This window comes from Ascaphus truei, chromosome 13 (genome assembly GCF_040206685.1).
Source record: "Ascaphus truei isolate aAscTru1 chromosome 13, aAscTru1.hap1, whole genome shotgun sequence".
NCBI lineage: Eukaryota > Metazoa > Chordata > Amphibia > Anura > Ascaphidae > Ascaphus > Ascaphus truei.
The window spans coordinates 19,645,027-19,657,156 of record NC_134495.1 but is presented as its reverse complement, the minus strand read 5'-3'; the positions used below and the strand labels follow the sequence as shown (position 1 = coordinate 19,657,156).

The following is a 12,130-nucleotide window of genomic DNA, read 5'->3' as shown; positions in this document are numbered from 1 at the left end:
CACGTGTGTGTGTGTGTATACACGTGTGTGTGTATACACGTATGTGTGTGTATACACATGTGTGTGTGTATACACGTGTGTGTGTGTATACACGTGTGTGTGTGTGTATACATGTTTGTGTGTATACATTGTATGTGTGTGTGTGTATACATGTGTGTGTGTGTGTATGTGTACGTGTGTGTGTATACACGTGTGTGTGTATGTGTATACACGTGTGTGTGTATACACGTATGTGTGTGTATACACGTGTGTGTGTGTATACACGTGTGTGTGTATACACGTGTGTGTGTATACACGTGTGTGTGTATACACGTGTGTGTGTATACACGTGTGTGTGTGTATACACGTGTGTGTGTGTATACACGTGTGTGTGTGTATACACGTGTGTGTGTGTATACACGTGTGTGTATACACGTGTGTGTGTATACATTGTGTGTATGTATATATTGTGTGTGTGTATACGTGTGTGTGTATACACATGTGTGTATACACGTGTATACATGTTTGTGTGTTTGTATACATGTTTGTGTGTATACATTGTATGTGTGTGTGTGTATAAGTGTGTGTGTGTGTGTGTGTGTGTGTACATTTGTGTGTGTGTACACATGTTTGTGTGTGTATACACATGTGTGTGTATACACGTGTGTGTGTATACGTGTGTGTGTGTGTATACATGTGTGTGTGTGTGTATACATGTGTGTGTGTACACATGTGTGTGTGTGTACACATGTGTGTGTGTACACATGTGTGTGTATACACATGTGTGTGTGTATACACATGTGTGTGTGTATACACATGTGTGTGTGTGTATACACATGTGTGTGTGTATACACGTGTGTGTGTGTGTGTGTATACATGTGTGTGTGTGTATACATGTGTGTGTGTGTGTGTATACATGTGTGTGTGTGTGTATACATGTGTGTGTATACATGTGTGTGTGTGTATACATTATGTGTATGTATACCTGTGTGTATACGTGTGTGAGTGTATACGTGTGTGTGTATGTGTACATGTGTGTGTGTGTATGTCTCCATGTGTGTGTGTACGTGTACATGTGTGTGAGTATACGTGTACATGTGTGTGTGTGTGTACGTGTCTACGTGTACATGTGTGTGTGTGTGTGTGTGTGTACGTGTACATGTGTGTGTGTGTGTGTACGTGTCTACGTGTACATGTGTGTGTGTGTCTACGTGTACGTGTGTGTGTGTCTACGTGCGTGTGTGTACGTGTGTGTCTACCTGTGTGTCTACGTGTGTGTCTATGTGTGTGTGTGTCTACATGTGTGTGTTTGTGTCTACGTGTGTGTGTTTGTGTCTACGTGTGTGTGTTTGTGTATACGTGTGTGTGTGTATACGTGTGTGTGTGTGTGTATACGTGTGTGTGTGTCTACGTCTGTGTGTGTGTCTACGTGTGTGTGTGTGTCTACGTGTGTGTGTGTGTGTGTGTCTGTGTCCCTGTGTGTCCTTTGGCCCGTGACTCCGCCTCAGGGAAGGGGGGGGGAGGTGGTGGGAAGGGGACGGGTGGGGGGGAGGTGGTGGGAAGGAGGGGGGTGGGGGGAAGGGGAGGTGGGGGGGAGGTGGTGGGAAGGGGGGGGTGGGGGGGAGGTGGTGGGGTGGGGGGGAGGTGGTGGGGTGGGGGGGAGGTGGTGGGAAGGGGGGGAGGTGGTGGGGAGTTGGGAAGGGGGTGGAGGTGGTGAGGAGGTGGTGGGAGGTTGTAAGGGGGGGAGTGAAGGGGGGGTGAAGGTGGGGGTGGAGGGAAGGGGGAGGGTGGAGGGGAGGTGAAGGGGGGGGGGTGGAGGGGAGGTGAAGGGGGGTGGAGGGGAGGTGAAGGGGGGGGGTGGAGGGGAGGTGAAGGGGGGGGGTGGAGGGGAGGTGAGGGGGGGGGTGGAGGGGAGGTGAAGGGGGGGGGGGGGGGTGGAGGGGAGGTGAAGGGGGGGGGTAGGGGGGGGGTGGAGGGGAGGTGAAGGGGGGTGGAGGGGAGGTGGAGGGGAGGTGGAGGGGAGGTGAAGGGGGGGTGGGGGGTGGGGGGTGAAGGGGAGGTGGGGGGGTGAAGGGGAGGTGGGGGGGGGGTGGAGGGGGGGTGAAGGGGAGGTGAAGGGGGGTGGAGGGGAGGTGAAGGGGGGGTGGAGGGGAGGTGAAGGGGGGGTGGAGGGAGGTGGAAGGGAAGTGGAGTGAGGGGAGGTGAGGGGTGGGTGAGGGGAGGTGAGGTGAAGGGGGGTGAGGGGAGGTGAAGGGGGGTGAGGGGAGGTGAAGGGGGGTGAGGGGAGGTGAAGGCCGCCCCCTCACCCGTCCGGCCGCTCACTCACCCGTCCGGCAGCTCCCACGTGGATCTGAGGCGGGAGGCAGCTTGTTGTGGCCGCTCCCCCGCTGTGTCCCGGGCGCTCGCTCGCTCCGCTGACTGTAGCGGCGCCGGGGGGGGGGGGGTGGAGGGGATTTGAAGGGGGGTGAGGGGTGGGTGAAGGCCGCTCACTCACCCGTCCGGCCGCTCCCACGTGGAACTGAGGCGGGAGGCAGCTTGTTGTGGCCGCTCCCCCGCTGTGTCCCGGGGGGGGCGGGGGGTTTGAAAGCGCGGGAGACACGGGGAGAGGAGGAGGTGCGCGCGGGTGTGGAGGCTGATTTCGGGGAGGAAGAGGCGGAGGCTCCGGCGGGTATGTGAGGGCCCCCCCCCCCCCGGGTTATACATGCTGCTAATGTACACCCCCCCTACTGTGTGTGTGTGTGTGTGTCCCTGTGTGTGTGTGTGTGTGTGTGTGAGTGTGTGTGTGAGTGTGTGTGTGAGTGTGTGTGTGTGTGTGTGTCCCTGTGTGTGTGTGTGTGTGTGTGTGTGTGTCCCTGTGTGTGTCCCTGTGTGTGTGTTTGTGTCCCTGTGTGTCCTTTGGGCCGTCACTCCGCCTCAGGCCAATGAGAGGTGTGCGGGGGCGGCCCAAGGGACCAATGAGATTTCCCCTAGGGACACCGGACATCCAGCAGGCAGGCTGGCATGCATGCATGCAGGCAGGCAGGCATACAGTGCTTTCACTAATATAGTATAAGATGAATGTATTATACAATAGGAATCCCTTCTGCGTATACTTCTTATTAACCCACATTGGGAACAATTGACCACAAGTCTCCCTACAGCTGGTTAGACAGTCAGTAATAGGAATTTCTTGGGCTTTAAATACCGACAAATTCCACTGACTTTGGCGCTCCTGATTGGCTCCTTACAAATTCCACTGACTTTGGCGCTCCTGATTGGCTCCTTACAAATTCACTGACTTTGGTGCTCCTGATTGGCTCCTTACAAATTCACTGACTTTGGTACTCCTGATTGGCTCATCACAAAGGAAGTTACCTACGATCATTTCTTTCCAAAATGAAATCTTAATAAAAAATGTTATCGCTCCAAAACTTGGGTATTTCCAATGCTGTCAACCACTGGCAGATCTCCCTGTGTGTGTGTGTGTGTGTGTGTGTGTGTGTGTGTGTGTATTTTATATAGTGAATATAAAAGCACACAATCAGAAGCTTACTACTTACAGGACAGAGATAGCACAAACAGAATTACATACACGCAGTAATGATAAAGAACACTTGTGAGCACATTCTCATGTCTCCGACTGCATTATCCTATAATCCGAGCATACAGTGCTTCCATTGCAGCCAGGGATTCTGGGTAATGACATGCAAATGAGCACTCGCAGTGCGTTGTTTTTTGCCTCTTATCCACTTTAACGTAGACACACACCACACACAGTTTATACACACCTCTGTTTTAACCCTTTGAGTTTATCTTGTATAAAGTGGACAGGTCAGGCCTCTCATCTCACGCCCTCGCCTCTCCCTCCACAGGATGTCTCTGCCCATTTGCACCACGCTCCTAGAGATTAACCGCCAGAGCAGCGAGCTCTTCATGGACAGCGGCTTCTCTCCTCTCTGCCAGAGGATGGGGGTCATGGTGGCATTTGACAAGTTTGAAGACTTCACCAGGTGACTCTACACCGACATCTCTCGCCTGGCCCTTACACATACACCCGAGAGCACATTCAATGCACGGGGAACTTCTTACTGCTACAGAAACGGTGCAGCGTACACACAATTCTATTCAGGGGGGAGATCAACTTACATTTTGATTACAAACACACACAGAAAGGGTTCTATGACTAATATTAGCCCTTTTGACATAACATTGTCTATTAGTGGAGCACTTACAATGTGTTTCTAAGCGTCAATATATTGAGATATGTTTCATTGCTTTTGGCCTGTGTAACATTGTGTGTGATTTTTGGAGGGGGTTTCTTACATGAGAAGTCCCCAAAACCGCCTGTTATTCCAGGACATACCTGAAAACGAGAGGTAACTCTCAATGTATTACTTCCTGGGAAAACATTTTATAAATAAATAAATGTTCTACGTTTCCAAAATCTCACCAAGTCTAACTAATGACCTGCATCAAAAGCTGTGTCTAGAAATACTTTTCTGGACCTTTCTACTTAGTCACCTTAGACTTGGGTTTCGTCTGACCCAGTATGTGAAGATACTTCCGTTATTGGATTCCTCCTGTGTCTGAGGTCCCCTCTTACAACATAAGAGACTGATGCCCATAACATTTTAAGGACTAGCTTATAGAAGAACAGAGAGAGGCTTCATAAAAGGGACAGTCATGCACGCACATGGCAAACGCTGTGTAGTTGCATTACTTAGTAGCAGTTGGGACAGTTTGTAATTCGTGTCACAATCTGGTTATTGAGAGAGAAGACTCTGAGTCTCACATCTCCTAGGCCACTGTCTGCAAGAGTGTGAACTATGAACACGTTCATTTCTTAATGGGAATCCCCTTTCCATCCTGATAATGTGCTGGCAGTGTGTATAAGGATATACCAGCATACACCGCTTGTAACAGAGAGGGAAATGCAGTAGCATGGCCTCAAGCAGGATGTGTTTTAGGGGCACCCAATTTTCACCCATCGTTTTGCCCCTTGTTGAATGGGTTTGTAATGAATTGTAGGGCTTCTTACCCCATTCTGCTGAACAGAGACCATGATCCATTTCTGGTCCGATGCTGGTAACGTATTTCTCACATGTCCAGGAACTTTGATGAGGTCATCTCCTGCTTTGCTGACCCGCCCTTGGACAGTCCTCTGTTCAGCGAGGCCCGATCCACCTTTTACGATGAAGAAGACAATAAGGTTGGTGGCATCTGCGACCTCCTATTAGATATGTGGGTTCTCGTAGTGACTAGTCTCAAAAGATCAGTGGGAAAGTGGAAATCCACCACGCCAAAAACCTAATGATGATAACGTCCGGAACCAATTGGAAATGTGTGTATTTGTATTGTAATGTTTATATAGGACCAGAAATGTACACCGTGCTTTACAGAATACATGGAATTAAAATAAGTGAATAACACATACACGTACATGATAGGGAAAGGAAGTTCCTCCCCTAAGAGCTTTCAATCTATGAGTTGAGTAAAGTTCTTGAGTGTTGATCAACATGATGAAGTCTAAAACGACTGTAAATGTTGACCCAGATTGTCCTAACTGATTCAGGATCAAGAGTAGGGGAGCTCAACACCAGTCCACAAGCCCCCTCACAGGTCAGACGTTCAGGATATCCCAGCTTCAGCACAGGTCGTTCCATCTTGATTGAGCCGCTTGTGCTGGCGCAGGGACTGAGTGAGCCATCTGGGACATCCTGACAATCTGACCTGTTGTGGGGTGGGCGGGGGGCTTGAGGACTTGAGTTGAGCCCCCCTGATCTGCAGGATGTAAAGCCTTTTGATCTCTTTCTTGATGAGCAGAGACAGGTCACTCACCATGAGACAGTGTGTTTTGTGTTTGGTGGTCACTAAGCTCTGCCCATTTCACACATTTAAACTGGACAACTGTGTAACTCACCCAAAATATGTCTCTCTTAGAGCGTCAGAGAGGAGCCCATCCACATCCTGAACGTGGCAATCCAATCTGCCGACCGCATGGAGGATGAGGAGCTGGTGGCCGAGTGTAGAACGTTCTCCCAGTCAAAGGTACGTGTGAGGAAGCTGGCAAAGCATTAAAGTCTTCAACACGAATGCAATGCTTGGAATTAACTGAACCACGTCCTCTTTGTGATAGATGCATCGTATATTGAAAAAAATCCATGTGTGTCAAATGGAAAATAGGAACATAGTATACTGTTTAATGACGAGTATCGCTACATAGTTCTATGGGGGTTTCCTCGCTCACTTTACCTAGCATCTCGTTCTCTCTCTGTGCAGAAAAACATCTTGGTTGACTATGGACTCCGGAGAATCACTTTTCTGATCACCCAACAGGTAAGTGCACATGGAACTCATACAAGAGAAGGGACAGAGGTGTGACCTCGCCGGGTTTTACCGAGATACTTACCGGGGAAGTTAGTGGGTTTAAATCTCCCTCCAGGGGAAACAAAATGGCTGCGCAATCACTGGCCAATAGGAAGCCACAACGTCATCAGTTGGACGACCGTTTAAATCCCCTGTAAAATCCAGGAAGTAATCCTGGTAACTTCACCAGTAAGTATCTCGGGACCACCCCCCCCACCCCCCCGAAGCGGAAAATAGCGCAGTTCAACCCCCAAACCCCCTCCCTGCCTCCCTCGTGTTTCTGGTCCTGTGGAAAAGACACAGATGCTGCCTTGCTCTGTCTCGCACGCTTCTTTAGACAACAGCCCCTCCCACCCCCCAAAATGGCATCTTTTAAGTGAGCTCCATGTGATGTCCTTAAATCAAATCCCTTTTATTTTAATTCCTTAGCCGTTTCTGATTTTTAAAGGCCCGAAGCCTGTGCTAGAGTGTCTACATGGCAACTCTGGCGGTTTATTCTCACGTGCTCCACCTCACCTCTGAAAGCAGACCCCCCTATTGTACAGCACAGAGAAGGCTTCTTTTAAAAGATAAACATTGAGCGGGAATCACGCCTCTAAATCCGCTTCAGCCTGGCCTGCGACGATGCTGTCGGCGTTCCTAGAGATGTATTTGTCTTCATATCCTGCCCTGTCTTTGCCCCTTTTCCAGAGAGAATTTCCGAAGTTCTTCACGTTCAGAGCGAGAGACGAGGTTTGTCCACCGTGTTCGCTTCCCCCCCACATAACACACACCTGCTGCATGTACATGTTAGATTTAGCTTACATATATCCTACATATATGTTAATAGCAGAGTTATTAACCTTCTCTGGGCTCTCGTGATGTACCTGGCACACCAGAGACACTGTTGATGTACTAGGTACGTCACGGCAAAACGTTCCTGTTCCAGGAGCGGTCGGCCGGATCGAAGCTGGGAGTGCTTATAAAAGTTTGCTTTACCCTTAGCCAACCCTGTCCTTCTCAGAGAGCCAATAAAGATAAGAGGAAGGGGGAGGGGCGTTGCCTGTGCAAACTCTTGTTGAACACAGGTGACGTCAGACTAAACGGATCAGCCAGAGGAGATCACACCCCTCCCAAGTTCCGGCTCACGGGGTTTACATAGTGGCTGATGTTAAAATAATTATAGGTGTCAGATTTAGGTAAAAAAAGGCATCAATCGCCCAGATGTCACCCTTGGGTGCCCCACACGACATATCCATCACGTCGTAGGGTCTGGCCTCCCAGGGCTCCGTGACGTCGTGTCTACATCATGGGCTTTCTGCTCGTTTTGTAGGGGCCTTTGCGAAGGAGCGCTGAAAGCGAACTGTTCGGCTGATCCGTGACACTGCGATCACATGATCGCCCCAAGGAGAGGTCACAGGGTGGCGATGTGCGGGCGGCACCGTGTCCTTCCTGGCACTCATGGGGTTAAACGTGTCGCTCACCATAAATGCACTTGGGCCCTTGGAGGGATTGCCCCTTTAAAGAATACAACAGGGAGGCGATTATCTGAACATCATAGTTTAGTAACACACACACACAGCACATTGGCCTGGAGGTTGCACTAGAAGGCAGTAAGTATGGGGTTGGGCAACCTCTGCCTGGCCTGTAACCAGAGTTGCTCTAAGCTGCGCGTTACAGGAGAGCCGCAGTGGGCAAAGGTTTCTTTATTTGCTCAGTTCGCAGAGGATCGGATCTACAGGCACCTGGAGCCCGCCCTGGCCTTCCAGCTGGAGCTGAACAGGATGCGGAACTTCGACCTGAACGCAGTGCCGTGCGCCAACCAGAAGATGCACCTCTACCGGGGGGCGGCCAAAGTGGCAGCGGGCACAGAAGTGACGGACTACAGGTTTTTCGTCCGGGCCATTATCCGACACTCTGACCTCGTTACAAAGGTAAACTTGCCACATGGTAACAGAGTGACACATCTAGTGTCGGGTGACCTCCCGACTGCAGATTATCAGGGACAGGCTCAGACCGTCCTGTGTTTATATGTAATGTTGGGTGACCTCCCGACTGCAAATTATCAGGGACAGGGACAGGCTCAGACCGTCCTGTGTTTATATGTAATGTTGGGTGACCTCCTGACTGCAGATTATCAGGGACAGGCTCAGACCGTCCTGTGTTTATATGTAATGTTGGGTGACCTCCTGACTGCAGATTATCAGGGACAGGCTCAGACCGTCCTGTGTTTATATGTAATGTTGGGTGACCTCCTGACTGCAGATTATCAGGGACAGGCTCAGACAGTCCTGGGTTTATATGTAATGTTGGGGGACCTCCTGACTTCAGATTATCAGGGACAGGATCAGACAGTCCTGGGTTTATATGTAATGTAGGATGATTTCTTGACGGCAGATTATCAGGGACAGGCTCAGACAGTCCTGTGTTTTATATGTAATGTCAGATGAGCTGCATTACCAGTAACAGGTTCCATCCTACAGCACAATTACCACCTGACTGACGTTAGACTACCACATTGTTTGGTGGTTATATGTGTTATAGCCTCCTCTTTTAGTTTTCTAAGTTTCTTAGAAACCACTTCATTGTGCTAACAATATCACACTATGTAGATTTTGTTTTTATTTTAAGGTGCAACCGCTCCCCTGGTTTTCCTGTGTTAGACTACCAGAGTCAGATTCTTTTCTGTAGGAGTAGTTGAGATGTAGTTGCAATGAGCGCTTCGGAACTGGGACATGTTGATGCCGAGAGCCCTGCAGGTTCCCACCCGCTATGTACCCTCCCGTGTTACCCGTGCCCTGGGCCTTGTTGTACTGATTACTGATACCCACCGACTCCTATCCTTTGCTGTGCAGGAAGCTTCATTCGAATACCTGCAGAATGAAGGCGAGCGGCTTTTGCTGGAGGCCATGGACGAGCTGGAGGTGGCTTTTAACAACACTACTGTCCGCACTGACTGCAACCACATCTTCCTAAACTTCGTCCCCACTGTCATCATGGACCCCTCCAAGGTAACGCCTCTAACTCACGGGCTACCCAATCCACGGGCAGCTACCTTCCTCCGACTCCTCTGTGACCATCCAGGAGCATCTGCTGTCTTCTCCCGGTGTCTGTACCGAGGGCACATTTCTGATATAGCATCCCATTATAATGCATTTCCTATTGCTGTATACTATGAATCTCAAGCTAACATGCTCATGGACCACATGCTTCACTGAGGAAATCCTCCAGTCGTTCCGTCAGTGGAGATATAGTGACATAGAATGGTTATTTTCTGATGCCGTCGTCCGTGTATTGTCTACAGGTAAAATACGACGTGTCCTGGATCCTTGGAACGTGTGCTGTACATTGCATAATGTTTGTTGTGCTGTGCAGTCTTAAGCTGAATGTGACCTTCACCATGTCCTTGAGCATTCCCCAGCGCCATAGACCTCCAGAACCGGCTTAATCCTTCGCCCCTGTCTCTCTCCTGCAGATAGAGGAGTCGGTCCGCTCCATGGTAATGAGATACGGCAGTCGGCTGTGGAAGCTGCGAGTCCTTCAAGCCGAAGTGAAGATCAACATCCGCATAACCCCCACGGGCAAAGCCATCCCCATCCGCCTGTTCCTGACCAACGAGTCGGGCTACTACCTTGATATGAGCCTCTACAAGGAGGTGACGGACCCTATCACCGGATCTGTGAGTAATGGCACCAACCGTAGAGTTACCAGCAAGTTGGGAATGCTGAACACCTTTCTCCCCAGGGAAAAGGCTGGCCCTAAATTTAGGGGACCAAAATGTGAGTTCTTTATAGATAAACTATAGTTTACCGAACTTTCCAAACCTCCTAGGTCTGTCCTCCGAATGTACCACGAAACCTAAGGTTTGTAAAGCCTGGTATACTATAATTTCATCCATGAAGAACTCCTAACCATCTAACCTACAATGGATCCACATTTCTCCAGAATCAATATGGCTATTAGAACTTTGAACTGTATCCCTAGGGACAGCTTTTATGATGCGTATCTGTCACTGTGTGTAGCAAGAACAGATTACGAAGCTATGCTTAATTAAGGTTCTAGGTGAGTTTATATGGCTTTGTGGGTTAGAATATATGCAGCATTTTATGTCCATATGTTTTCCTTTTATTCTGATCTATTGAGAATACATTGATAGTGAAGTGTTTTTTTTTTTTTACTTTTACAGTATATTGTTCTTGCACGTGTGTGTGTATATATAAATATATATATGTCTTTAATATATATACATATATGTATATACATGTGTGTGTGTATGTATATGTGTGTGTGTATATATATATGTGTATATATATATATATATATATATATATATACACACACACACACACACACACACACACACGCCATAACACTCTCTAACATAAAGTAGAACACTGATCGGAGAGATCAGTCCATGCACGGTTAGTGTGCCAATTTTTTCAAATACATATCATATACCTTAATAACATTGTCCCACTGAAACCCAGGTTGGAAACCGCTGCCCTATATGAAGTAAACAAACCCATTCTCTGTCTGTCTTTTCCCCCAGATCATGTTCAACACATACGGCGATAAACATGGCTGCATGCACGGGATGCTCATCAACACCCCCTACGTAACCAAGGACCTGCTGCAGTCCAAGAGGTTCCAGGCCCAGTCTCTGGGGACCACCTATGTGTACGACTTCCCGGAGATGTTCAGGCAGGTGAGGCAGAGTGCTGTGCCTACACGTGGTGAAGGAAGCCGTGGACCTTTCTTCCCTGTATTGTACGATACTGGTTACACCTCCCACGTTTTTCTTCCTGGTTTTTATTTATTCTTCTTAAAACCCGTATATCTTATTCGTAAAAAATGAGCCTAAAACTCGTAATTAAAATGCCCGCTAAGCCCCTCACCGTTAGGGACCTTATTGCAAGCAATTGGTGACGTTGTGGGATTTCCAAAGTATCCCAGCAGAGAAGCTCAGGATAAGCCGGCTTCACTGATAATACAGTTTGTAGTCAACATGGAAAACAGCTCTGTGCTCCCGAGTGGAGCCACAAAGAGTAAACAGTAGGAGTAGCCATGTGGAGACTCTACTGCAGGCTTCAGGCCTTTATAAATACAAATGAAAAATAAATCTAAAGCCGCTAGGAAAATACAATCAAAATAAGGTAGGTAATTTGCTTTAAAGAGGCAGCTCCGGGGACCCCCTGTTTCTGAAGATACAGACCTTCATAGGGGGTGCCAGTAGCCGCTCCGCTAGCAGGGATCACGTAATGGCGCCAATTCATAGCTCCCGCGCCCTGTGGGCCAATAGGAAGCCGTGATGTCATCTGGGTCGGCTTCTTATTGCCCCGCGTGACGCGGGAGCTTTTAATCTTTGCCTCGATACGGCGCCCCCTTCCGAGCTTTGTATCTCAGGGAGCAGGGGGTCCCCGGAGCTGAAATTAACGGGGTTCAGGTCCAGAGACCCCATGCAAAAAAAACAATAATAAAAAAAACCCGCTCCCATAATAGGCATCACATTGAGGTCCCTTCTTTAGTTATTTTTAAGTGAAAGGAGTTCCTGGAAGGTAGTTGTGACAGGGTGAATAGACGTCACCAGCCCTATGCCTGGAAGACCTATGTTTAGGTCTGCAGTGCAGCAGTGACCAGGTTAACATTCAGCTGGGAAGCTCTTGTCAATTAGTCTGGTCCCAGCTGCCTCATCAAAGAGCTTTAAAACCCCCAGGCTGCACACACATGCAGCCTGTCTGATCCAGTGAGAGGTACTGAATTGCTGAGGGAGAACTACTGCTAAGGTCTGTCTTCAATATACTATTTTGATGAACTGTTTGCTGTACTG

At 48.9% G+C, this 12,130-nt stretch overlaps 1 protein-coding gene across 3 annotated transcripts in view; it reads left to right on the top strand.

Moving 5' to 3' along the window:
- The window catches only part of ACACB (acetyl-CoA carboxylase beta), an 83,853-nt gene that overhangs the window by 53,594 nt on the left and 18,129 nt on the right, over positions 1 to 12,130 (top strand). For all 3 annotated transcript variants that reach the window (XM_075568783.1, XM_075568781.1, XM_075568784.1), the window contains 9 exons: positions 3,831 to 3,968; positions 5,068 to 5,167; positions 5,899 to 6,006; positions 6,238 to 6,294; positions 7,015 to 7,056; positions 8,022 to 8,237; positions 9,159 to 9,314; positions 9,779 to 9,982; positions 10,853 to 11,008. In XM_075568783.1, the coding sequence (XP_075424898.1) occupies positions 3,831 to 3,968; positions 5,068 to 5,167; positions 5,899 to 6,006; positions 6,238 to 6,294; positions 7,015 to 7,056; positions 8,022 to 8,237; positions 9,159 to 9,314; positions 9,779 to 9,982; positions 10,853 to 11,008 (1,177 nt within the window). The remainder of the gene's footprint in view (positions 1 to 3,830; positions 3,969 to 5,067; positions 5,168 to 5,898; positions 6,007 to 6,237; positions 6,295 to 7,014; positions 7,057 to 8,021; positions 8,238 to 9,158; positions 9,315 to 9,778; positions 9,983 to 10,852; positions 11,009 to 12,130) is intronic.